The sequence below is a fragment of the Typopeltis vanoorti genome, chromosome 2 (assembly GCF_054136105.1).
Source record: "Typopeltis vanoorti isolate ZY-2024b chromosome 2, IOZ_Tvanoo_1.0, whole genome shotgun sequence".
NCBI classification, from domain to species: domain Eukaryota; kingdom Metazoa; phylum Arthropoda; class Arachnida; order Uropygi; family Thelyphonidae; genus Typopeltis; species Typopeltis vanoorti.
The window spans coordinates 107,733,776-107,761,385 of NC_143550.1; the positions used below are offsets into that span (position 1 = coordinate 107,733,776).

General features: G+C 33.8%; 1 protein-coding gene across 3 annotated transcripts in view; it reads right to left on the bottom strand.

Annotated features, from left to right (window-relative positions):
* Nucleotides 1–27,610, bottom strand: part of Nep3 (M13 family metallopeptidase neprilysin 3) — a 502,574-nt gene that overhangs the window by 327,501 nt on the left and 147,463 nt on the right. For all 3 annotated transcript variants that reach the window (XM_090407352.1, XM_090407368.1, XM_090407360.1), the window contains one exon: nt 10,398–10,713. In XM_090407352.1, coding sequence (XP_090263478.1) covers nt 10,398–10,713 — 316 coding nt within the window. The remainder of the gene's footprint in view (nt 1–10,397; nt 10,714–27,610) is intronic.

A 27,610-nucleotide genomic window follows, 5' to 3' on the forward strand; every position in this document is an offset into this window, starting at 1 on the left:
ACATCAAACTTCTTGAAAAACTATTTAATAAAATATATGAAAGTGATGAATTTCCATCAGATTGGCTCAAATCTACATTTATCACTGTCCCAAAGAAACCCAAAGCGAATTCCTGTGGTGACTTCAGACTTATTAGTCTAATGAGCCAAACATTAAAAATATTTTTGAAAGTAATTCAGAATCGCATTTATAGAAAAAGTGAAGAAACTCTAAGTGAAACACAATTCGGCTTTCGGAATCGTTTTGGTACTAGAGAGGCCCTTTTCTGTACCCAAATATTGATACAAAAATGCATAGAAAAACAGAAATCTGTCTTTATGTGTTTCATAGATTTTGAAAAAGCATTCGACAATGTCAGACACACTAACTTAATAGAAATCCTTCAACAAATAAGGCTAGACGAACAAGACATAAGACTAATAACAAATCTGTATTGGAATCAGTCATCTACCGTTCAATTAGACAACATTACCACCAGTGATATTAACATCAAAAGAGAAGTGAGACAAGGATGTGTGCTCTCACCACTCCTGTTCAACATATATGCAGAGGTAATCTTTAAAAAAGCATTGGAAGAATGTCCAGAGGGAATCACAATAAATGGAAAGATTGTTAACAACCTACGATATGCAGATGACACCGTGCTAATTGCAGATAACATTATGGATCTCCAAAAACTCGTTGACAGAGTATACATAGAAAGCCAAAGAATGGGAATAAATATAAACATCAACAAGACAAAATACATGATCATCAGCAAACATCCAGCCTCATCAATGAAACTGATGAAGAAACTCAATGGGAAAAATATTGAACAAGTGTCAAGATATAAATATCTTGGTTGCTGGCTTAATGAACGGTGGGATCCAGAAATAGATATAAAGACAAGGATTGAAGTTGCACGGCAGTCCTTCATGAAAATGAGAACACTATTCTGCAATAAAGACCTAAACATGGAAGTCAGATGCCGAATGCTGAAATACTACGTGTGGTCTATTCTGCTCTATGGAGTTGAAGATATAAAAGGCATGGACATTGAAGGCGACAACCATCAAGAAAATCGAAGCCTTTGAGATGTGGCTATACAGAAGAATGCTAAAGATATCATGGACAGAAAAAATTACCAATGAAGATGTCTTAAAATCCATTGGCAAAGCTAAACATCTTGTACAAATAATCAAGAAACGAAAAACATCATATCTTGGCCACATCATGAGAAACAGCAAATACCAACTTCTACAAACTATTTTGGTAGGAAGAATTGGTGGCAAAGGAACTAGAGGAAGAAAAAGAATATCATGGTTTGACAACATCAAGACGTGGACAGGAAAGAGCAGTGCATAACTGCTCAGATTAGCACAAGAGCGCAGTTTGTTCGCCAAGATGGTCGCTGACTTTCGATAGAAGATAGCACAATAATAAGAAGAATAATCTCATTATCTGTGTATAGATAAACAGATAAACATGAATGTGTTATCTATTCACGTGTGTTTTTCTACATACATATGGTTGTAAGATATAAAATAATCTTAGATCTCAGTGTTTGCAGGTCACATTAGCTCTCATTTTGACCTGCAAAATGAGAGAGAGAGAGAGAGAGAGAGAGAGAGAATCAGAAGAAAGGCAAAGAGAGATATAGAAAGAGAGCTGGTCACTTGTAAGTGACACACCTTTGACCACGTAAAATACAAGTGATCAAAGGTAAGAAAGATTAATAGATGTGAAAATTCTGGTGAACAGAGAGAGAGAAAGAGAGAGAGAGAGAGAGAGAGAGAGGAGCAAGAAATGAAGGTAAGGAAATGCGTGAAAAACAATGCACTTATATTATATGATGTTTCCGTAATATGGGATGTAATGTGTTGATAGGTAGAAATGATATGAAACGAGGAGAAAAATGGAATGAGAGAGAATATGACAGTGTTATTGAAAGAAGCGATACAGAAAGATTTTAATTTTTCTGTATCGCTTGTATCACTGTATGTATTACTTTCTGTAATACAGAAAAGAGTGAAGACTTGGTTTATTGATACGTCATGAAACGCATTGGACAGTAGAGCCATGCTAATAGTTTATAGATTTATGGAGTGGATTTGATGGACGAAAGGAATTATATATGAAGGATGGCATGTATTTAAATAATCTTACATCTCGATGTTTGAAGGTCAAAGTAAGAGCTAATGTGCTGGACCAGGCTATCTAGAAATTGGGTAGAGCAGGTGTGTACAGGGAACATTGAGGCGAAGGGTTCCAGTGGACCCAATGGATTATTAAAATTTATATATTAATGGCAGAAGCATAGGAGTTTCTAGCTTTGATTAGTATTATTTGGCCAGAAATATAGGTATCGCTGACACTTGTTTATCAACGGATAATGTAGTTACAGAAATAGAGTACAAAGGTTATTGTACTTTCAAAGAAGACAGGATGAACAACATTTGAAGTCGGGTGTTGCTGAGAATGCAGTGTGCAGTAGTAGGATCGTGAGAAGCAGCGCGTTTGAATCTATTTGTCCTGAGATAAAAGTCAACAATATAAAACGTACCGGTTGTTGCTATAGGAGAGGGGATGAAAAAGTAGATATAGATATCACGCATCGACATTTATATCTGTTCTTAGACTGAGCGATAAAATACTTCCAGGTGGTGATAGATGCCCAGGTAGATGTTATGCATCAACCGATACTCTTTTACTGGCGAGATATAGATGTTATGCATCAACAGATTAGTTGAATGAGCACAGGAAAGGTAATTTCTATATATATATATTTTTTTTTTTCACATTTGACGTCCATAGACGCCGTATGGTCACTGCCGTACCTCACATGGTTTTGGCAATGATGTCTTCTGCTAGAATAAGTGGTAGGGTCAGAGATTCCCTTTCCATACAAAGTTTGTAGCACAATCACAAACATCCATGCCCATGGCGAGATTCGAACCACTCGGCCAACCAGACCGGCTATTTTCTATGGGGAACATTAAATATGGCGATATAGATTGGAAGGAGGAAATGAAATTTGTACAGTTACTGAGAGAAATTTTATCTGAGACGGAATGTGATAGAGGGAAGTTAGGGTTTGAGTGTTCGATTTAGTGATAATAGAGAATCTGTACTAAATATGAGACATTTTCTATGGATTTTATTGGACCATGATTCTTTATAAATATATGCATATAATCGTCTACCAGTTTTGCCAGCTTGAGTCTGTCTGGCTTCTTCAGGACGAGAATGGTTACACTGACATTAAATGCTATAACAGAAGAATTCAGTAACGACCTTAAAATCAATTTAAAAATTGAAAAGGACGCGTGACACTAAGATCATAAAGTGTGGAGACTTAATCATTGTTAGTAGATCGCGTTTTATAATTTTTCGCGTAATTCAGTTCAGCTAAACATAGTGAATTTATTAAGCTTTTCCAAATGTCTTTTAATATCATGCCTTGATTTCTATTGAGATTGTCTCCTGTCCGGAGTACCACTGCAGCTTCATTAAAGTTTCTACATTTGAAATCTTCTTCAATGTACGGTATGGAGCTGTTGTCCCAATCAATGGAATGGTTCGAAATTGAGAAATGATGGGCTAATCCTGAGGTGTCTGTTCTGTTGGACGTTCTCTTCATTTTAAATCTACTCATCATTATGCACAAAAACCTAGCATCATACATATGCTCAAAACCAGAGCAATGAATATCATCACGGAAGAAAAAGATCTACTCGATGAGCTCTCACTCATATCAAAAACTCTATCCAAAAATGGTTATCCACAAAATACAATTCAAAAGATTCTCTATAGAAATAGCCCACAGTGACAACCTCAAGTGACACAGTACACATTGTCCATCGTCATACCTTATGCAGGCTCAGTCTCCACCAAAGTAGCAAAAATCATGAAGTCTTTCAACATCAGGGTTGTCTTCAAACCTATGTTAACTACACGGCACATGTTAAGATCTCCTAAAGACAGCATCACTTTCTACAAATATGCAGGAGCCTACAACATCCCATGTTCCTGTGGACTGAATTATGTAAGCCAAATATCACGAAGCCTAGAAATCCGAAAAAAGGATCATATCGGAGATGTCAACAACAACAACAGAACAGACACCTCAGGATTAGCCCATCATTTCTCAATTTCGAACCATTCCATTGATTGGGACAACAGCTCCATGCCGTACATTGAAGAAGATTTCAAATGTAGAAACTTTAATGAAGCTGCAGTGGTACTCCGGACAGGAGACAATCTGAATAGAAATCAAGGCATGATATTAAAAGACATTTGGAAAAGCTTAATAAATTCCCTATGTTTAGCTGAACTGAATTACGCGAAAAACTATAAAATGCGATCTAAAACAATGATTAAGTCTCCACGCTTTATGCTCTTAATGTCACGCGTCCTTTTCAAATTTTTTTAAACTGATTTTGGTCGTTACTGCATTCTTCTGTTGTAGCATTTAATGTTAGTTTAACCATTCTCATCCTGAAGAAGCCAGACAGACTCAAGCTGACGAAATTGGAAGATGATTATATACATATATTTATAAAGAATCATGGTCCAATAAAATCCAAAGAAAATGTCTCATATTTAGTATAAAAAAGACCAAATATTAACAATCAAAAAGAGAATCTGTACGTTTTATTTCCAAATAGAGAGAGAGAGAGAGAGAGATCATGCCTTGTTGTCCTTGAAGGATAAAAGTCATGTCGTTTTAAAGTATAAAGAGGTAGATGTAGAATTAGTCCAAATAAGGAGACAACTTGGAGTAGCGTTATGATATGAGAAACTGCAAGAGAAGGATGTTGGCAGTGTATGGGAAATTAACAGTGGTCGTTTGAGGGAAGGGAGTGTTGGACTGCTTTCCTAGAATCAGGTGAAAGTAGCAGTTAAATTGATGAGTAGCATCATTAAGCATGAGCTGCAAAAAAGTCTATCTTGAGAAATGAATATAACATAAAGTGTGAACAACACAAAGCATATGGCAAGAAAGGTGACCTACATAGTATGGAAGGTAAACTAAAATTATGAGATGAAATTAGCTAAGCGAGTCAAAGGGAATCCCAAATGTTGCATTCGTTCTGTAGCGAGTAAAGCATTATGAAATCATTATGAAAAGATATTTTTAGTGAATGCTGAAGGTATCATCAACAACAACAACAATCGCTAACGATATGTTTCTATAATCATTTTTTCAGAAGAAATAGTTGAAATTGAAGGAGAGGAGGAAAGAATGGAGGAAAGCAGTGATCTATGCGACAGGATCCGATGTGAGATTTCAGTTAAATAAACTGGAGGTTCTTAGGATACTGCAAAATCCTTATGTGATTTACTTGAATATAACTCGCACTTTTTCCCAAAAAAATTAAAGTAAAAAATTTGAGATATATGCCGGAATTTTCGGAAATTAAAGTTTTTCAGGAAAAAAATCTAAATTGACGCTTGTAAATCCTTAGTATTCAATATAATTTATAATTGCTCACATTATTTATAAAAGGAATGCATTTAAATTTTAATTATCAACGTTATTGATGCGATCAGCCGCTAATGTTCATCACGCGATATTTTTAAATCTTTATCGGCAATGCTTCTGTAATTAAATTAAAACACACAGTTTCATTGTTGCTTGTCCTTTTATCATTTCGGAATCATATGATAACTATTACTTAAAAAAACAAACTGAAAATCGGTGATTCTCAATAATTTCCTATTCGCTATCCCTAGATCTCTTCTGCGGTATCATCTACCCGAATAGCGTCATCTTCGTTCCTATCCAGCATTAGACATTTTTAAAACCTCTTGGATCTCAAAATCCAGTTGCAAAACAGTTCTAATGATGGTCTCTTAATCTTCCCTGCCGGACTCAGGTCGTCCAGTAGAATTTTCGTGCGTAGTCCTTGAATGGCTTGTTGACCGATACATCCACGGGCTGTAGACAAGGTGTAAGACCACCAGGAATAACGGCCGCATCGGTCTTCACATCCGAAAGCTGTTTTAATATTTCAGGTCCTAAGTGTCCACGGAAACTATCCCACAGGAGGAGAGCCAGAATAAGGCTCTTGGCCGTTTGTCCCAAACAGTTCTAGTCTAATCCTGAACCATTGTAGATTTGTTTATTTTAAGTCTGCACTGGCAAGGTCCAAAGAGAATGGGCTATCATGACTGCTATGCTCTGATTTGGTCGCTTAGGTTTCTTGGATGTGGAAGTGGTGGAAAGTATTCAGAGAGACGGGTGACCAAGATGACATCCGACTTGTGGAACGCTCGGTATGAGAACAGATTGAAGTTTTGCGAGTTGCAAAAATTGGTTGATGGAAGGAAGAGGGGAGATATAAAACATATAAGTTGCTAAAGGGATTTTTATACAATGAATGCACGGGAAATTTTTCAATATGTGGAAGGAGCAGAAAGAAAAAGAGGTCATCGTTATATCATTTAAAGTTACTTGAAAGTGTGGTTAGCATAGATGTCAAGTTGAGATTTTTTGCCATGAGAGTGGTGAGTAAGTGGAATAGAAAGGTGGTTGTTAAGTGCTATGTTGGGAAATCAGTTTAAAGACAAATATGATAAGTATTACATGAATAATATTTAGTTTGGGTCTCCCGCGGTGAGTGTTTGGACTCCATGGAGATGCCCTGTTAATAAATAAAATCTCCACAGGGTTTTCGACCATAGAATCCATACTATTACAGGCAATAATGTGCGTGTTAGGGTTTAGGGCCACGAGATGGAGACAGTCATATACTCTGTCTCACTTTCTCTCTTCAGAAAACATTCGCATTCACAGTTTGGGTACACTATGAATGAAGGCTTGAAGAATGGAGACTAGTTGCCTGCCTGGCTAAAAACAAAAAAATAGGGGGGGGGGGGGGAACGAGAACAACAAGAGCTGCCTACTCTGGGGAATCAAAGACAAATATGGAGATTTATTTATCTGAGGATTTATTTATTTCATTTATGTATTTAATATTTCCTTTGTTAATTTTAAAGGAACGATTTGTATGTAAACTGTTTTTATTTTATGAAATAAAATAAAAACAGTTTACATACAAATATACTTCCATCTATACTTCCATTCCAAAATTTTACTCCTTTTGTTTTAAATATTTCATTTTTCTTTCCAGTCTTCTTTTCTTTAATGAATCATATCCATACTTAAATATATTAACAATAACAATATCTAAGTGACTTCTATTCGTTTTTCAATATCTCTAATATCTGATGGAGATGCGGTGATAAGGACTATTCGTTTTTAATTTATTTATTATAATCCGATCATTTACCGGAAGGTATTTTGAATTTGAATTTTCCATTTTCTCTCAGGCTAAAATGGCCACTCCATTTTAGTAGGGGCATTAACTCCAATTAATGCCCCCACTGATCTACTCCAATAGATAACATATAATAATCGTCTATATTTTTTTATTACTTTTAACTTCTGTTTTCTTTCTTTTATCTTACACTTATTTTGTATATTGAAATCTCATATTTTATGCCCTCTTGTCAACTTTTCCTCCCAAGATATCTTTCTGCTATTTTGTAGTCTATAATCTTCAGGGGATCATATTCATCCTCTATTCCTTCTTTTACATTCTGAACTTCACTGGTATTTATAATATGTTGTCGTGTGCATTTATTTTGTTTTCTTTCCGGAGATATTTAATCAAAGTTTTTATTCGATTTTCCTTCTTTCTTCGGAGAAGTGATATTTTTATAATTAATACTAAATGATTTGTCTAGAACTCTTATTCTCTGAACGCCTCCGTTGGAATTTTGCACCTTGGTTTGAAAGACACAGGTTCGAATCTGGGGGACTTTCATAAGTTACTTTCAGTTAAAAATGAGTTCATCGATCTTATGTTGAGATGCTAGCTATTTATTCCCTGTTCTGCCGCAAGACAGGACATACGCAATTTATAAACTGTGTATGTTCTTAATATACAGGCTTCATAGGCGCTTTGGACGTATTATTATCCATTCTCTATATCAACATTCATTTTAATCAGTCTAGGTGAAGCATAATTCTAAGCATTCATTAAGATTTTTCTGTCGGTTTAGTCTGCCTGTTTTACACTCCTTATAAAACAGTGTTATTCACTGCTCAGCTGCGACCAAACAGCTTCCATTGATATTAAATATGGATACCATTTTTATATTTATATTCCTACTTAATTTTATCATTGAATATTGAATCTGTCAAAGATTCTTTTCTTTCTTTTTTTTTCTTTTCTTTTCACGTCACGTTACGTTGCACAATTTGTGCTGGTAAGAATATCTAAATATGTATAAATTTAAATTTGTACATATTTAAATTTAAATCACCAAAGACAACCACTATGGAAATAAAGTGTTGAACTGTCCTTGCTATTTTTAATATGCAGCTCTCTAATTTAGATTCTCATGAAACTTTTACTCCCCGCTAAGTGCAAAATATTAAATTTAGAGGAACCACTCTTTTTTATCCGAAACCCTATAATTTTACGCAGAGTTTGGTTTGCTTGCAAATCAGTGGAGATATGTATTGATATGAGAGCGCCCTCTCTGCTGATAAGATTTATTATATCGGATTATTAAAATTCGCTAATTGTTTCTCTTAAAGGGAAACTGTGAATGTCTTTTATCCTTTCTTTCAGTTTGGTAAGTAAGAACAATACATAAAAATAGTAATTGACTCTGTGAAACAAGTACACGTATAATCTTTTATTAATTACACGTTCTCTTTAAATTAACTGATTTAGCTGACTGCTTAACCTTTAGATTGGTTTCATGAAGAAATACAGGATAATTCGTTCTACGGTTTCCTTATAAAAACACTCTTTCACCTACAGCCTTGAATATCTTTTTATTCTTTCTTTCAGTTTGGTAGCAGTCATTATTGGTACGAGCAGCAATGCGAGAAAATAATGATTAACTTTGTAAAACAACTGAAACGTATTGGCCTTTGTTAATTAGAAATGTTCTTCTCTGAACTAACGCATTTACCATTCTCTTCTTTGACAGAAGAGATTTATTTCATAATTAATGCTTCGACAAGTTATTTTAAGTATTTAGCTTTTTCGACTCCATTTATTAACATATATTTCATATGGGATGCAAGTGCTACCTCCTAGCGCTTCTTTTCTGATTTAAATAACTTTTTGTTTATTAATGTGATAGTTAAATAATCAGCGAGACACCATGAGTAATTTGTGTATGTTGTTAATTTAGAAACCAAAAGATCTGTATTGAAAAAACAAACAAACTAGATTTTAAAGTTAATATTTAAATATCGCAGTTTCACAACTGTCAAAAAAATCAAGTAGATGTGAAGTCAATGCATGCAGTATGGATTTTCTTATTTGAACGAATAGCAGTGTGGTGTGCTACTTGTGAATTTTCTTTTCGTAAAATTACTCGTGAAGCCTTTCAAATCATTTATGCGTTTCGAAGCGGAACAGCAAAAAAAAGTTTCCTATAAATATGTAATGACACGAACCGATAATTTATTTCTTGTGCTTTATGTATAACAATGTTATCTTTTATGGAAAGAGTTATTGTGTGGCAATCAAAATTCACTCTTGGTTGGGTTGCCAATGAACGTAGACTAGAAGTTGTTCTTGGAGCTGAAATGCAGAGCATCTAGAACAGATGGTCAATATAACGCAATACAGTAGAATTGCTTGGAGAGGATCTTCAGATTTAGATTGATCCAGGATTTATATGGAATACAATAGGTTTAAAGAAAAATGCGTGATTTTTTTTTTTTTTTTGTATTTCAGTTCTTAACAAAAGAAATTCTTTAGAATCAATTTAACTCTTTTTCAATAAACACAATGGTGATAGAAAAGCAAAGCCTGCAATATAAAATTCAAATTGTTAATCCCCTATCCAATATGGAAAGGAAAAATTTACAATTTCTCAGTTCTCCTCGCCATTTATTCAAAGAAGGAACGGAAAATGTACCTTTTGAAAGAAAATCATAACTGACACCTTGACAAGTAGCCATTAGAATGAGAATAATTGGAAAGGTACCAGAAGGAGAAATAAAAACTCTCTTTTTATTCACATCAACACATCAACAAATATCATTCTGAAATTTACAAGTTGTTCTTGTGCAGTTTTTTATTTTTTATTATTTTTTTTATTTTGATTTTATATGCAATTATCTTTATTTTCTCGTATTATTTTTATTTGTTAGCGAAACAAAGGGATTTTTACGTCTAAAAACGGTGCAATTCTTCTGCTGCTGCTTAATCTTGAACTTAACTTTTCACTTCATATTTTTTTATGAAATTTAATTGCTAAATACAAGTAAGCTTATAGAAGAATCATCCGAATCTTCAGATTGTTGGACAGAAAATAATTACACTAAATCATTTAAATGCACCTTTTTTAGAATAATTTTTTCCACTAATTGACTAACTTACCGTTATCTGTTGATTGCGCATAATTAGGACCAGACACGTGCACTACTTTCACAGGTCCTGGTCTTGACCTGACGTCCAGCAGTGCAGCCAGGATAATCACAACTAGAATCAAAGCTAGAACGACAATTATAAGTAACTTTTCTAAAGGTGAAGCCCTCTGCCATAAGTTTCGTTTCCTTCCTTGGTGATATCTTACGTTTGGTGCGGATCCACTAGACATTCCAGCTGCACTTCCGGCCATTGGAGCATCAGCTTGCATACTAGCTGTGCTACTGGTTTCATCTTCCTCAAAATCGGCACGCTTGTACCGAGGCATCTGAAAAGAATGAGAAATCCGTTAATTTTGATATATCAAATTTAAATGATATTTTATTCTGTATATGTTTATCAAATCTTTATAACAGAATGAATATTAAATAGCGAGATTATTAGTGTATATATTGTGATTAAAATGTATGTGTCGAATTTCAGGGCTTAAAGTTGTCCATTACGAAAATGTCAGACTCGAAGCATTAACAGATTAGTAAAATAAATCGCGTAAACTAAGCCTAAAGAAGAGCCTGTTAATATTATTGTTTCCCCTGGCCATGGTTTGTGTTTCATAAGACTGCAATTTTTATTTGTACAGATTAAAAAAAAAACACGTTTTTCAGTTTCGTTATCAGAAGCATTAAAAGCTATCATTTGTTTTCAAGCAGTTGTTTTCTTCATTTAGAAAAAGCGTTAAAAGTATCAGTGAAACGAGCTAATTTTATCTTATCTTTGTTTCTTTACTGGCTAATTTTTAATTGTGTAATACATTTCAATTAATCTCATTAACTGCATCACCATTAAAATTCATTATTAGATTTAAGCATGTCATTTGCAAGCCATTAAACTCAAGTGTGTTCTACGAATAACGATAGAGATCAAATAATACAGTACTAAGCTCCTTAGAGAAACAGGACTAAAAATAAGATTTATTGACTCATGTATTAGCGTTTTTTAAACAAGGACTGCTTCAAAGAAAAGAAAAGAAAAGGAGAGAGAGAGAGAGAGAGAGAGAGAGAGAGAGAGAGAGAGAGAGAGAGAGAGAAACTTTACATGGGGTGTCGATATGAAATTCTGAACAGCGTCATCAGAAGCCTTCACAGAAGTTATTATAATATAAATAATTTCATTATAGTATATCTTCAGTTCCACTGGTTCTTTTGCTACATGTGTTCTCCTAAATATATAGCTGTGATTGAAACTGGAGCTTTAAACACATGACGCTTGACCATGTCACCTTTTGAATGTTGTTTATCGTTTCTCTCTCTCTCTCTCTCTCTCTCTTTCTCTCTCTCTCTTTCTCTTTCTCTCTCTTTCTCTTTCTCTCTCTTTCTCTTTCTCTCTCTTTCTCTTTCTCTCCCTCTCCCCAACACACACACACACACACACACACACACACACACACACACACACACACACACACACACACACACACACACACACACACACACACATATATATATATATATATATATATTTTACCTTTGTTAAAGTTATTCATAATTTAGTATAATACAGTACTATACATCACGACAAAGATTCAGTACTCATGAATCCTTCCAATAACAGAATTACTATTAGAAACTTATAAAACGAAGACTTTTAAGATAAATAACTTTATGTTTATCAGGATTAATATATAAGTTATAAATCTACTTAAAAATGCCAAGATTTAATGGATGCTAGCAGATTTCATATTTATGGAGTTTACATGGGTGCTGTAGCATCTTCAATGAATATTTAAAAACGTCTTAAAGTATATTATTGCTATACGGAGAAGTCATCCACTTCACCGCACTTTGCAAATTATACACGGAGACATTTGAACAAACAGCCATTAATATTAATCCCACAAAACCAAGACCTTAGTTTAGGTATGTGAATAACATACCTAAACTAACGATGAATCGATGAATGACATCGTTATTTGGCTTGGCTCAGAAGATACCCTCCACAAGATTGCGGAATTCCTGAACTGTTTAAATCAAAAAATACAATTTATATTAGAAGTAGAAAAAGACAGATCCTTCACTTCCTAGATACTCCCGTCTCAGTAGAAAAAAAACAGCAATCTTACATTTAAAGACTATTGGAAAGATTGCTCAATACTGAACGATATCTACACATGCCACATCACATTACCACCAGGCGCAAAAAGGAGGCATGATAAAAACTCTTAATGACAAGACCATTGCATCATCACATGATTAAAAAAAAGAAGGAAAGAAATAACATATATTAAAGACATTCTTCAAAAAGTGGATACAATCTCAAAACTATCAAGAAGGTCTTAAATAGACCATCGCATATTCCAGAGAATATTACAACAAGACAACTACAAATGTATTGTTTCTTTACCGTACATGAAAAACGTTACTACAGATAAAACAGCGAAAGTTTTAAAACAATACAACTTAAAAGTTGCCTTTTGACCACTACAAAAATATCCATGATATTAAGATTGCCGAAACAACCTCATCCGCCTCTTAAACGTCCTGGAGTGTACAAAATCTTCTGTACTTTCAGCATTTGTTACGTTGGACAGGCGGGGCGATTTGGAGAATTCCACCAAAAAGAAAATGTCAAGACTATGGAGAAAAAGAGCGCACGTAAATCAGAACTGCCATTTCATATAACCAAAGAAAAACTCCAAGTAAACTGGAAACTCACTAAACAGTACCTTGCATTGAATTCAACAGTTGTGTATGTAGATTTAAAGAAGCGAACGAACTTATACGATGTCCTACTCAATATAATAAAAACCAACTATGGACAGCGTATATAAAAGATCTGCATATCAATGAATTCTGCTATGAGAGAACTTGTACAGAACATTGCAACCATGAGCCACCTGTTCTGACCTCTTGCAACGATTTTCAACATTTGGTTCAAGATTACTTTGAATAATAACAGTTGTTAATTTAGAAATCTCCCTGTGTATATATTTTTTCTACTTGTTTCTTGATCTTAGGAAATACATGAAAATGGTGTAACAAATTATAGTAATTAAATAATATTTAAAAAAAAGTTGGATGTGGTATTAGCCAGCCAAAAAGCATGGATAATTTCTGTTACACGATCGGTATCAGGATCTGAAGAATGAAAAGCAGGCACAAACTCGAAATGTGATCCAAAGAGCGAAATAAGATTAATAAATGGTAAGAATAACTTATTAAATTCATTCTGAAAATCTCTCGCTATATAAATAAATGATACGATTAAGAAAATATAGAAATATAGAAAATCTTTGGTACCAACTGTAACAAGATTATAATTGGACTAAACAACGATGATAGCCGACCTGGTTGGCCGAGTAGTTAGCGTGTCCGTTCTCCAGCCAAAAGGCTGTAGGTTCGAATCCCACTGTGGATATGGCTGCTTGTAATTGTCTGTAGAAATAGTAGTGGTGGTGGATGTTTGGTGTAGTTGAGGTTCGTTGTGGACTGAGACAGAGTTGTAGAGCAAGTGCCCTCCCTCGATGAGTCTATGGACTCCCTGGAGGTGTCATGTAATAATAATTTTACCTATTTATCACTAAGAAATTAGAGATCCTATATAGGTTTACTATCTAACATGGGTCTGCAGAAAACTTTCTGGGGGAAAAGCAATTTTTTCCAGGGGGGAGGCAAAGCTTGGAGACAAATAATTACATCAATAAATTTTTATTTAATTATTTTCCCCGTTTGCCGCCCCCCTCTGCGGATTAGCAAAGCTTGGAGACAAATAATTACATCAATAAATTTTTATTTAATTATTTAATTGTTTTTTTTTCACAACTAGATCCCAGGGGGTGGCAAGTTCCCCGTTTGCTCCCCGCTCTGAGCCATATGCACTTATCTTCTTTTATTTTTTTCGTTAAATAATGTATCCAAATTTCCAAAACATTCCTTGCGTTTCTGGAGTACAATATGTAGTCCAGAAACGTAAGGAAAAAATTCGGTTGATTAAAAATTTGAGTTTCTTTGTATGAGAAAATTGTGCAGTGGTATAGTTCTCAAGTCTCTTCCACTCATATATTTGTGACGTGTTAGCGAGAGGAATCTTATTAATTCCGGACAACGATATTCATTTACAAAACCATTTTGCACTTATCGTCTCGAAAGAAGAGGTTTAGATTTTAAACCTTAGTATTAAAAATGTATTATTAAATACGAAATAATACAACAGTGAAAAATTTTAAATACTAGAGTAACTAAGTCTTGATAAAACTTGCGAGAAATTCATCTGAATTTAGCAATCTATTAGTTTTGACTACAATTAATCATAAACTAAATAATAATCTAAATCAAACACTTACATATCGAGATAAATATCATTAATTATACGATCATTTTAAATCATAATGCACTAATCAAAAACAGCCACCCTTTTCCATATGTTTGCTCTGCCATAGTTTAACACGGTGAAATTATTGTTCGTATAATGGCAACATTATCGATCACTTATCTTCTGTGTATCGCATGAATAATATCGATCATTTTAAGCAATTAGAGCAACTATATATGCATGTAATCTTCATCTATTACTCTTTTACTACAGTCCTTTAACCTCAAACTGTAGGTAACGAATGCATGAGACGAAAGGCCGTGATTGATTTAAAAGAGAACCATAACATTCTTATCAATTATTTAAAGTATTTAAAATAAAATGTCTTTGCTCTCTCCATTCCATGATGACTTCAAATCCCACATTACTTTGGATGTTAATGAATGTCTTTAGGTAGTAGATGGTTTTAATAATCCATTCAACCGCTACCTTACTTATTGGAAGTCCGAGGTGACTTGAAAACGTATACGATTTTTGTTCTACACCAGAGTTCCTGGATTATACAACTTTTAGCCCACCCAGGACTATTAAATGTGCTATAGCTTTTCAATCTTTCGCAGGTGGTATAAGTTTCAACAAAAACTTATATCAGTATACAAAAATCAATTCATGGAGTAATTTCCCGAGAAAACTTTTATTTACTTATGTAGAGTATAATATGAATGAAACGAAAGATGTAACTTCTGGCCAGACGTAACTTAAAAAACTTAAAAACTTAAACTTAAAAAGACGAAAATCTGTGAAGTTTATCAACGTAGCTTGCTTAGAAATAAATCCAGGAATAAATAAATAAATGTTTAGGAATAAAAGACAAAAATAGTGTCTTCCTCCTTTTTATTATTTATTAACATAACAGAAAAAAACTGGCCTCTTCATGTAACTATGATTACGGCATTACTACATATAAAAGATAAATCCTCTAACACATTTTAGTTATCAAAAGGAGAAGGAGAAACTTGTCCTAACTTTCGGAGGTCATTAAGCATCTAGTCATCACCGATAAATTAGACATACGACATGGCGGCAATAACTACTGCCATATCGTGTGCCTCATTTTAACTGGATTATTGTCTGAATTATTGTCATTTCTATAATAGATTTTTCAGAGTTGTGGGATTAAAATACCGAACTACTTACATCTTAATCTTTACTTACATGCACTAAGATGGAATAAATGAGGAATCAGCTCCGAAAAAGGTCCAGGAATAGTCTTCTATTCGACGATTTATAATCAAAATCAAAATAGCAATTGAGCGTCATGGGAGTTTTATCCCAAGGTTTCATAGGCACTTATGTTGAGCGTAATTTAAAATAAATAAATATTCTTAATTTTCGTCTTATTCGCAATTTAGTTCTGAAGTAAAAATATATTCACGAAAATTCTGAATTTTGTCAGTTTTTTTTTTTTGTTGTTGTTGTTTATTTTTTACCCGTAAAGACTGGCTTTTTTTAAAGATTTCAGTCTTTAAAAAATGACATAATTTTAACTAATTTGATTAATTGACATTGACATAGAGGACGATATCATAGTTTTAATTAATTCACACCATTGTACTTGAGATGAATTTCTTTAGATTTAAAGAAATAAGTTGAATAAAGCTCCAAAAAGCTCTAAGTTTATTATTAATTTTATAGCTATTTAGCCTATTTTTTGTTTACGTTTTTGTTTAGCCTATTTTTGTTTGTTTCTAAGTTTGGTTTTAGAGGCAGTTTACATTTCTTGGAAGGACTCACATTATATATAGTGATCTGAATATCTCCTATTTCTTTTTTTTTTTTTTTTTTTTTACTGGTAGCTAAGTTAGCTTCGAACAGAATGACCGGAAATAATAGTGAGGATATTGCCAATCTGTTATTAAATTTTGTTGCCATGGAAACCTATTGTTTTCATCAAATGATAGTTTTAATTATTATTACTATATATCATCATCATCATATACTGAGCTTCTGAATTAGAAACCGACCACTTTCTTCTTGTTTCAAACCTAAGATTCCCACCTCAATGGTTAATGAGAAAAGCCCATTCATCTGAACCGAAAATCTTTTTTTTTTTTTGCCTTTTAAATGGCCCTAGCATTAAATGGCTCTATAAAAAAAGAATTAATGAAAATAAAATATAATATAAACTTCCGCAAAGCTGTCGAGGAAGAATGGAAAAACATCACAACAATTATAACAAACGCGGCCAATGAATCACTGGGAAAGAAGAGGAAATGACAGAGAAGAAAGGGAATTAGAAGATGGGATGATCAGATCGCCCAAATTATTGAAGACAAAAGGAATGCTTTTAAAAAATACTTAGCAACATAATCTGAAGATGACTATATAGAAGACAAGAGAAAAAGAGCAATCGCTAAACAATCTGTAAGAAAAAGAACACAGAGAGTCCTGGAAGAACTTTGTCTCTGAACTTGAAACATATATTACATGCCCACAATCCAAAACTTAAAATATTAAATAATTTAAATAGAAATCTAAGAGAAAATGCACGTCTTACATCCATCTAGCAGAATACTTGGCTAAGCAATTACAAAAAACTTTGGACCTCATAATAAAGATTTGAAATAATAAACTTCGATAATGAGATACTTTTGGATCCCATATCAATGGACGAGTTAGAAACTATTCTAAAAACTGTGAAAACCATAAAACACGAGGGATGGGTTAAATACTAAATCAAATATGTAGGCCTGAACCTCAAAATTCGTTTCCTTAAACCAATAAATAAATGGAAAGGTGAACCACCGCCAAACGACTGGTAAAAGGCAATAGTTATTCCTAAACACAAGAAAGGCGATATTAATAACTGTGAAAATCATAGAGGAGTTAGTCTCCTAAACTCTGGATATAAAATGTATAGTAAAATCCCGAAAAATAGACTATCCCAATTTTATGAAGATACGAGAAGAGCAGAATTGATTCAGGAGAGGACAATACTTTACCTTAAACATTTTATTGGAAAAGCATAAAGAATGCAATTTGGAAACCCATATTGCTTTTATTGATTATTCTAAGGCATTTGACAGAGTTAACCGCAATAAACCTTTTGAGATATTAATAGAGTTAGAGTTCCTCATCATCTAATTAAAGAAATCCATTATACATATACAAACAACATGATTGCAGTAAAAGTTAATGGAACAATCTCTGACCGGGAACCTATAAACAGAGCAGTAAGGCAAGGCTGTAGCCTATCACCCATTCTCTTCACAATCTATATGAATTTTATAGTAAGACATTGTATACTCACAGTACATGGTTATATACCAATTAACAATGATCAAGTGATCATTATTAATTGCCAGTTGCAGATGATCAGGCTATACTTGCAACTTCTGAAACTGATCTGCAATACTAAATCCATCATCCTAATATAATCGTAAAAATATTAATATGGAAATTTCAAAAGAGAACACAATGGTACTTGCCTTTAAGGGAAGAGAACCAAAGAAGTAAAATCTGTTTAAACAATACAATTATTGAACAAGTCAACTCTTTCAAATACCTTGGATATCACCTAACCTACTATAGTGTTAATCTTCGAGATTTTTATCTGGTCTAAAGCGTTACCTACGTGGACATCACTTGAATAGGGATGAGGAATTAACAATAAAGCCATCGAAGACTGGTTCAAAAACTCACGACCATGCAATTTTTCTAAGTTTGTGTTTATTGTTCAGAACAAATGTATCCAAAATCAAAATGGTAAGGCATTATTAATTTACTTATGTTAAAAATTTTTAGTTTTATTCAAAAATAGGCATTACTTTTCGGTCCACTGTTCATTTTTTCTGATTATTAGTCAGGCAAAAATGTATGTATATTATGAGTATTTTCGACAATATTCAAACTCTGCACGATTACTTTCATGCGAACTAAACTTTATTTATGAAATAATACAATTTACTTTATTATTTTTTTCTTCTGAGAACGGCATCGTTCGAAAACGAAATATTAGTAACAAAATCGCGATCAACTTATTGAAAAATGTCAAGTAATTTTACATTGTCCCAGTTTTCCAAGATCCATGACAAATACGTTAATAAGTAACGTCCAGCAAAATTTCTTTTCTATTTTTATTTTGAGAGCTGTTTGTAATCGGTTTTTATTAATGCAGGATAAGAGATTTTTGCACTCTGATAGTTGTACTTAATGTTTATTTAGTTTAATAATTCTTGGCACGATAATACTACAAGTTTTAATAAATTACGAACAAGTGAATTCTATACAAGGCTTTAGACTGATTTTCAAACATCCGATTTATGCGATCTCTCTTACTCAAAATAATAGACAACCTGATATTAATTTAAACGTTATTATTCACATATTGACTTACACGTAATGCTAGGATTTTATATACTGTACATTGATTCTTAGCTGTCTGTTTTTCTTTTATTTTCATGTTAAACTAAGTTTTTGACTTTTTTGTTATTTATTTATTTTTACAGAACATATTCCTGAATTCTGGAAGGCTAATTGACTTCTTGGAAAAACACACCTTCGCATAATTTTTTATTATCATTTTTGGCAAAATTATCAATTTTTACATAGAAACCATTATGCACTAGAAGAAAAAGTAAACAGAATGGTTTATCTCTTACCATTTAAGAGAGAACAGGAGGCATAAAATAACTGATTTTTCCGATCACAAAGAAAAACCAAGGCAAATGGCCATTGACCACATTCTTACGAAAAAAGAAAAAAAAACGATCAATTGGATGCGAGTTTCCAACGGATGAAATGAGAACCAAACACGGAATTCTTCCCACTCACTGAAGAAAGCCAGAAACAGAAAATAATCATAAAAATTGACAGCCCTACACCCCTACCTTACAGAGTCCAATATAGAAAATCCAGAACAAAAAAGAGCTTACTTCTCTCAGAAGCAGAGATACGTCATAACTATCCCTGAAGATATGAAAATATTTTCCGCACACTGCCTAAAAGAAAGGGCCTTCGAGCTCAGTCAGTATAGACGAAGCCTTTCGGTCGGAAAGACCTGGGTTCAATTCCCATCAGTGACGTGAGGAACCTTTATCTGGTCTGTCTATTTCGACGAAAGGTGAGTTAGTCGGTATCATACGGAGGTAGGGTTTTTTCACCCGGAAACTCAGGGTTTTTTGTCCCCCAGAACAGACAAACCGGCCCCGTGAACACACATGGATTACAGTCATTAATACGTCCCAGCCATATGCCGCTCCTGAGCCAGGATAACATTGGGGGATTGGGGAAAGCAATGGTGAACTACCCTGTAAAAAAATCGCACCAGGAATACTTTGTGGGCAATGCTTACAAAGTCACCTACTGTCGGAAACGACTGAAAGGGAAAATCAGCAGTACCAAAAAGAAGAAAAAAAAATCCAAGTAAACAATGCGAATATAAACCTCACTACTTATGTACAATGCTCCCCCCTTATCAATTTAATGCTTCCATACTCTCCAATAATTCTTTATAACCCAAAGACTGATGTAAATTCATGCACAGTGCTATATCTTCTTCCCTTCGTTAGGAATCCGGAGGCAAAAGTAATCTGCATTTCGATGGTATATGATTTTCATCACCAGATCTGAAATCACCACTTACTGAAGATCTAAAATTGGTTGTAAGAAGTTCTCTGTTTAGTCTCAGCAGCAGGATTATGTAATTATTGGTTCACTGATGATTTTAATGCATGAACATAATGCGTCTAGAGCATAGGTTCCCAAACGTTTTCGGGCCACCGGCCACTTTGCTAGACATAAATTTTGTAACGCCCCCCCTATTATACACACATATATGCATGCTCTATTTTCTCATTTACATAGAAAATTGCCATCTATTTCTATCTGACATGGTAAATTTTCAAATGATTAAAAAATTGAAATAGAAAATTGATAAAAAAATTGATCGTGTAAGACGGACATAAGATGAATTAAAATGCAATATTTAAATTTTAAATGATTATCTAATCGCAAAATCACGAAAATAATTACTTTTTAAATATATATTATTAATTTCTTCTATAAAGAGCCACCGACCCCTAGACCGCCTGAACGCCTCCAAATGCTTCTGATCCCACTATAGCTCCCCTAGAAGGCTTCAGCGCCCACTGGGGGGCGGTACCGCCCACTTTGGGAACCTATGGTCTAGAGCCTTTGTGGATGGGATTATCATAATAAATAAATACAACAAAGTTACGTCTGTGTTCTGCGACTGGAAGTAATCCATGTCTATTGTTTCCATGTGTGTTTTGATTAAGAGTTCTGCATTGCATCTGACACTGGAAAATTCTTTCGAAAACTCAACTTTCTCAAGGATATGTAAATAAATAATGAAAACGTTTAAGATTTATTTTCAGTCGGTGAGTCAGTAGTTATGAATATAATTTTATGAATATATAAATAAATCAATAGGGCACATTTACACTCATGTGCCAAAATATAATGATCACCCAACCTGTTCCAAGCCAACTAGACTGCACAGTTGACCTGAAACAGGCCATTAGTTGCAATATTCCTGGTATTCTGGATTATTCTCATGGACATCACTGAGTCTTCTCTATGCCAACCAATTCTTACCTGAGGATTGTTTCGGACTAGGTATTGTCTCACTGGTGAATTTGTGGCCCGATGGACCTAGTTTCTTCCGGCAAGACAACGTTCCGTGCCAAAAGGATCGCATTATGGTAGCACGGTTCGAAGAGCATATTTAAGCACTCCGTGTCCTTCCCTATTCGTTTACTTTTTCTTGATTTAAATCGCATGGAACGTTTTTGGGATCATGTGGAAAGCAAAATCTTACGGTTGATGCCAGTGCTTCGTTCTGTCGCTGACCAGGACTTTATTCTGTCTACTTAGTCCAGAATACCTCAGGACGCCTTTTGTGGTCTAGTAGAGTCAACCCAAAGGCAAATGCAAGTGGTTGTCTCGGTCAAAGGAGGCTTGACACGCTTCTAAGTAGGTGGTTATAATGTTTTGGCTCATGAGCACTCAGGGCTTATTTTTTAAGGGACAGGATAATTCAAGTATGACAAGAAATATGGATGGACAAACTTTCCCATAACATCACTTTAGCGATCTGTTAACCTCGCAGGAGCGTGTGATTTAAATCCATATTGTTACCTTCTACTCTGAATATAGTCATGCATTGATGAAATAATTGTTGATCGCATACAGAGATGGCAGGGTTTTCCTCGCGGACACTAAGGGTTTTGTATTCTACAAGCAAGCAAACCGCCAGGATAACATGCAGTTTTCTGGGGAGGGGGAGAGAATTAAAGCCAATGTGGCAGATCAGATCATGAGTTTTTAATGCATCTAAGGAGAGCGAACTTTTTAAAGCCCAGCTCTCCAACCAACAGGCTGCAGGTTTGAATTGATGTTTGCGATTGTCTTTCGGTGGGAAAATGAATTTCATCGTTAGGTGTGACACCACCGCACTGCTTATTGGAGACTAAAAGTTGCTTGAGAAGCTCTATCTGTTCTCTAGGACGGAGTTTCCAGATTATGTAAAAAATAAATAAAACATAAAATAATAATAAAATAAAAAAAGTAAGAAAAAAACTGAGTTCACCACCTCCGTTACTTCCGTTAATGTGCTGTAGGTTCTCAATCTTTCGTGGGTGGGTGGGAACGCATAAAAAATAAGAAAGATTAGATTAGACTAATACAATATTTGTAATGTTTAGATTGAATTATTTATACATGTGTTTTGTTTTATTTCTTATATCTCCTTTTTCATTATACGTCATACTTTACAAAAATTCAAAAATTTAGTTTAACGTAGAATCGGATATATTTTCCTTTGGTATTTTCCAATTTCCATTCTAAAGCACGCTCAATCTTTTCGGCTTGTTTTATCTGGTAAAGGCTACCTTTGAAGAGAAAAGGGAGCAGTCGAGTCACGCGCCATATCATCTTTTATTTAAGTCCGCAAGGTAAATACTAGAAGAGCTAAGGTACAGAACTTGTTCTAACCGCTCCTTGTCAGGTGCAGAAACGAATCGTGCGTGTGTGTTGCTGTGACAACCTTTACTGACGTCATGTGTGACGACATCGTCGTTAACTACTTCACTTGATCTCTTTCTCCTTTCCCTGCAGGTACTTATAAAGTTAGGCATAAAGATGAATTTCCCCAGTGCAATACTAAAGAGAGAGAGAGAGAGAGAGAGAGAGAAAAAAAAAAAACATGCATCATTGAAGTCATCGTCCCCAGCCAGAGCATTCGGTGTGTTCCAGAATTTTTTATTTTTATTTTATTGACAAGTTAAAGAGTAATTTAAAAGAAAGCTGGCCATTTTTAAAGTTAGAAATTTGCGATTTCCATTAAAATGCCATCACTCCAACCATTAAAAGACGGATACGAGGTTATTTAATTCGCTGGAGACCAACTTTCATTTCAACTCGTAACTAAATGGTTTCTAAATTTTGCTAAGTTAAAAACTATTTTTTCGTACCACCTTGGGATCTAGTTATTCTCTATCTCTTGATTTTTTTCGCCATCTTACCATGCTGAACATCTTTCCTGATTTATTTTAAATTATTATTTTTTTATTTCTAGAGGTTTTCAAAATTAACTGTCATATTTTTGGTAAGAATTTTAATAAAAGTCTGACAAAAACATGACATTAAGAAAATAGTTTGAAAACCTTGATTTTTATTATTTATTGTTATTTTTATCATTATTATCATTATCATTATTTTATAATAATGATATTTTTTTAAAATTTTTATATTAAAAGTATTCAGTTAAATTAGGTAATTTATATATATATATATATATATATATATATATATATATATATAAACTACCGAAAAAAAAATTAAATTTTTAATCCTCAACTTACTGAAATCGATTATACATAACACGTGAACGCACAGAGACAGAACATACAAGTAACGCTAGTTACGATATTCCGAAAACAAAACAAGGTGGCTGCAGTTTGCTACATTCTTCTCTTCGTCTAGCAACAGGCTGAAGGAAATGCACTTAGTGCTACAATGGCAATGAACATTCAAATGACATCCTATCGATTTTCAAATATCATTATCGTCGTTACTATTTCTTGATATAAACTCTCAAGGGATGTAGAAAACACCATGATAGTGCTGCATTATTATGTTTATTTTATTACTAGTTCCCGCCAATAGTTTTCTTCCAAATTAATCTGTTATTTGTTATATCTCGGACACTATCAGATCATATGCTACATAAGCAGTATTAACAGAATCAATTTACCTAGATCTTAGTCTTCCTTTGCACCTTTTGTTTCTGTCATTCAAAGAACCAAACACCACATCTTTTAAGTTATCATATACTATTATATTAATAAATTTACTTTTCACATGACTGTGCTATTGATCCCACCTGAATTATGCTGAACATCTTTCCTGATTTATTTTAATTTATTAAATTTATTATTTAAATTCTCATTCTCCTAATTTGTCTCAAACTTTCATAGCCTTCGATTAAATGTTTTATTTTCACCTCAACTTTTAGATCCAGAAGTTAAAATACTCTGTATACTTACTTCAGTGTTTTGACTAATGTCTCTCTTATTCCATATAAATTTACTCCAATGGCGCCCCAAAAATTATGGAAAATAAAAGTTGAATAATCGAACGAATAGAATAATGAATATTTTTTTTATCTAATTCAACACGTAATTTTGCATTTTCAGTTTTATTGAAAATATTTTTAATTTCCTCAATAGCGTAAATATTTTACTTTATCGTTGGATTCTTCATTGAGAATGCTGTTCATGTTTTCCATATTTCTACATATTTTTATAAGTTATTTTAATTGCTGATTTTCATACTCTCTCTCTCTCTCTCTCTCTTAGTGATTTTACTTCAAGCCATCCTTAAACTTCCTTCAGTTCACATTTCAAGCTTTCACATTTATCACATTTCGAAAGCTTTTTCTACCTCCTTTCTGAAATGTACTAATATATATATTTCTCAATGTTCAGTCACTACTATCTCGTATATGTTTTCAACGTACATAATTACTCCAGACATGTATAGTAATCTTTTGTTTCAGTTTTTGTCGCATTTGGCATCTGTGATACCTTTGCTGGTATTCTATCCTCCAATTGTAAGCTTTTCCAATATCTTTCGAAACATTTTCCGCCTTCGTGATATTTCTTTTCTACATTCTTCCCACAGAATAACTTTTCTTAAGCTATATATAAAAGTTTAGCTATTTTTATGTATATCTTAGCTTTCTTACATTTCTCTCTGTATTCTCTAAGGGTACATACTATGCTGATTTACTTGTCCGGAACTTTCGATGTGATTTCTTGTTTTCTTGGAATGCCCTTTAACTTCTTGAGTTCGTCACGAAGTTCTGATTTTCTATCCTTGGAGAAAACGTCTCCACACATACTTCTCTTGGCACTGAATCAATGTTTCTTCGTATTCTAGTATTGGAGGTCTCTAAGGTTTGGTTCTTGTTTCCAAACTATTTCACTTTTTCTTTAATAATATTTGTATATTCGAGCCTACAGTACACTTCCAAAATGCTGCTCGACTTTGATTATTTTTAGTACTTTCGTACATGTTCACTTTTACATGCTGAGAATTAAATGGGATCATTTCCCATTTCAAATTCTAGGTAGAGTTTTTTTAAAAAAAATCCTGAAACATCATTAAGATATAACGTTGTGAATATCATTCTTTTGGAACAAGACATGGTTCTAGTAATGATGACTATTCCGCGTTCTAAGCATCCCCAGCAAGTACTTACCACATTGTTATTTTTGTTTACTCTTTGCTCCAAATTTTTCTCAAAAATATTTCTTACGTTTCAGATTTATTTCCAGTTTAGATCTTCAAAAAGAACCAGCTATTCCTTTTTTCCTTTATATCAGCATCCCTCTCTAATGAAGACATACATAGAAGCAAACAAGGGCATGCATTTTTTTCCCGCATGCTCAGAGACGTTAACATTTATCCGTAGCTACATCTATGAACATTCTTAGAAGTCGAATGGTCTCATTTGGTTATCTCAAGAATTAATAATAAATTAATATTGGAGTTTTGATTTTTGTTTTAATAAAATAATATAGAGACATTTACACTAATTACTAAAATACTGCATCTGTGTGGTTAACTGTTTCGATTAAATGAATAATAATTATATTAATATAATTTTAATAACGTAATTAGTACTTTGAAATAAAACCACTGGATCTTTTGTCATTTGGGTTTTCTTATTGCTTGACCAACATATGATTGCAGCTTTTTACTTCTCAGTGACCAAAGTTCTACTGTTGTTCACATGGAACTCTTTTTTCTTAAATCTTAGTTTTCACATGAGTATGCAGACTCCTAATACCAAGATCTTCATCAATAGCAGCTGTAGTAAAGAGTCAACTGTTGCTAAACACGCTACTATGCCCCTACTACCTATGTCCCTTAAGGGTCAATCTATAATGTGACAAAAACCGGATATAGACTCGAGGCTAGAAAACATTTTCAACTTCAACAGAAAAGCTGATCCAAGAGGGAATTCCGATATATATGTTCACTATATTTCCGTCAGTTCTACCTGATGTGTCTTAAATTGCTTGATTTACTATATTCTTTCTACGCCTGAGAAATTTCCTTGTCTTACAGTACAGTGGTCTAGAGACTGTGACTCATTTGATCATCAGGTAACTCTTTACGGTTAGCATTGGATCTGATGCGATTGGTAATATGATACGGTCCCAAAGAAAGATTCGTGACAGTTTCGGAAGCAACTCAAATCGTAATTTAAAATATTTTGGGAAACGTAATAAGTTCTTTGGTCAAGTTATCGAAGGAATAAACGTGTATATGATTTTAAATTCAGACGTTGAATTGCTTATGAATATAAAAGGAAAGATACTTTCTGAGGTTAATCATCAAAGTATGGGTGTGCGTAACACACACAGACACACACACACACAAATAGAGGTAAAAATATTTACCTCTATTTGTGTGTGTGCGTGTGTGTGTGTGTGTGTGATTGGTGGGATACTATGAACAAAATAGGGGTGGGGTGAATGGGGGAAGCGACATCATGTCTTGGATGTGTATTGTTATGAGTTGTAGATAAGTAAATGGTTTGCATATGGCATTATGGGTGATGGATAGTGATAAGATAAAGTTTGGAATGTTTGGAATTTCGCTGGTGCCCCCTTCTGTCAGGGACAACACGTGGTGTGTTGGGTTCGCGTATTGCATTGTGGGTAGTATTTAGAGATAAGCAATCGTGACGTTATGTGTTTGGAAATTTCTGGGGAACATATGTCTCTGTGATATCACATGATGTTTTGGTTTGCCTATGGAATTGTGGGCGATGTTTTTGAGATAAGATATCTTGGAATTTTCTCAGGGTGATACATATCCATCATTATCGTCATGTTTTGTCTTTGGTTGTCTATAGATGGCTGTACTAATTTTCCAATATATTTTGGGGTATTTCTTTCCTGTTAAAGGGTGGGAATTCTTAGAGTAGGGTCGTGATGGCAGCAGCGTTTAGGGTTTTCTGAATAATGTAATTATAGGGTGGTGTCCCTCAAACACAAACTTTTTTTTTCCATAGCTCATACATATTTTATTCTATATTCATATTCTAAAGACTATTGGAATTCTTAGAGTATAGTAGAGTCTAGTAGCGGCAGCGTTTAGGCTTTTCTGAATAATTTAATTATAATAGCTGGAAACAAATATAGTAACAAAATTGTCACTTTTCATTTGTACTTTATTCACAAAACTACAATTCTGTTATTTGCTTTGACCTCTGTTTTTAATTTCCCTACACTAAAATAGTATGGTTGGTAAAGTTGTGAAATAAGTTTTGACTCGCAGTCACTTGATTTTAAAGTTTTTTATCATGTACAGATGTGTGA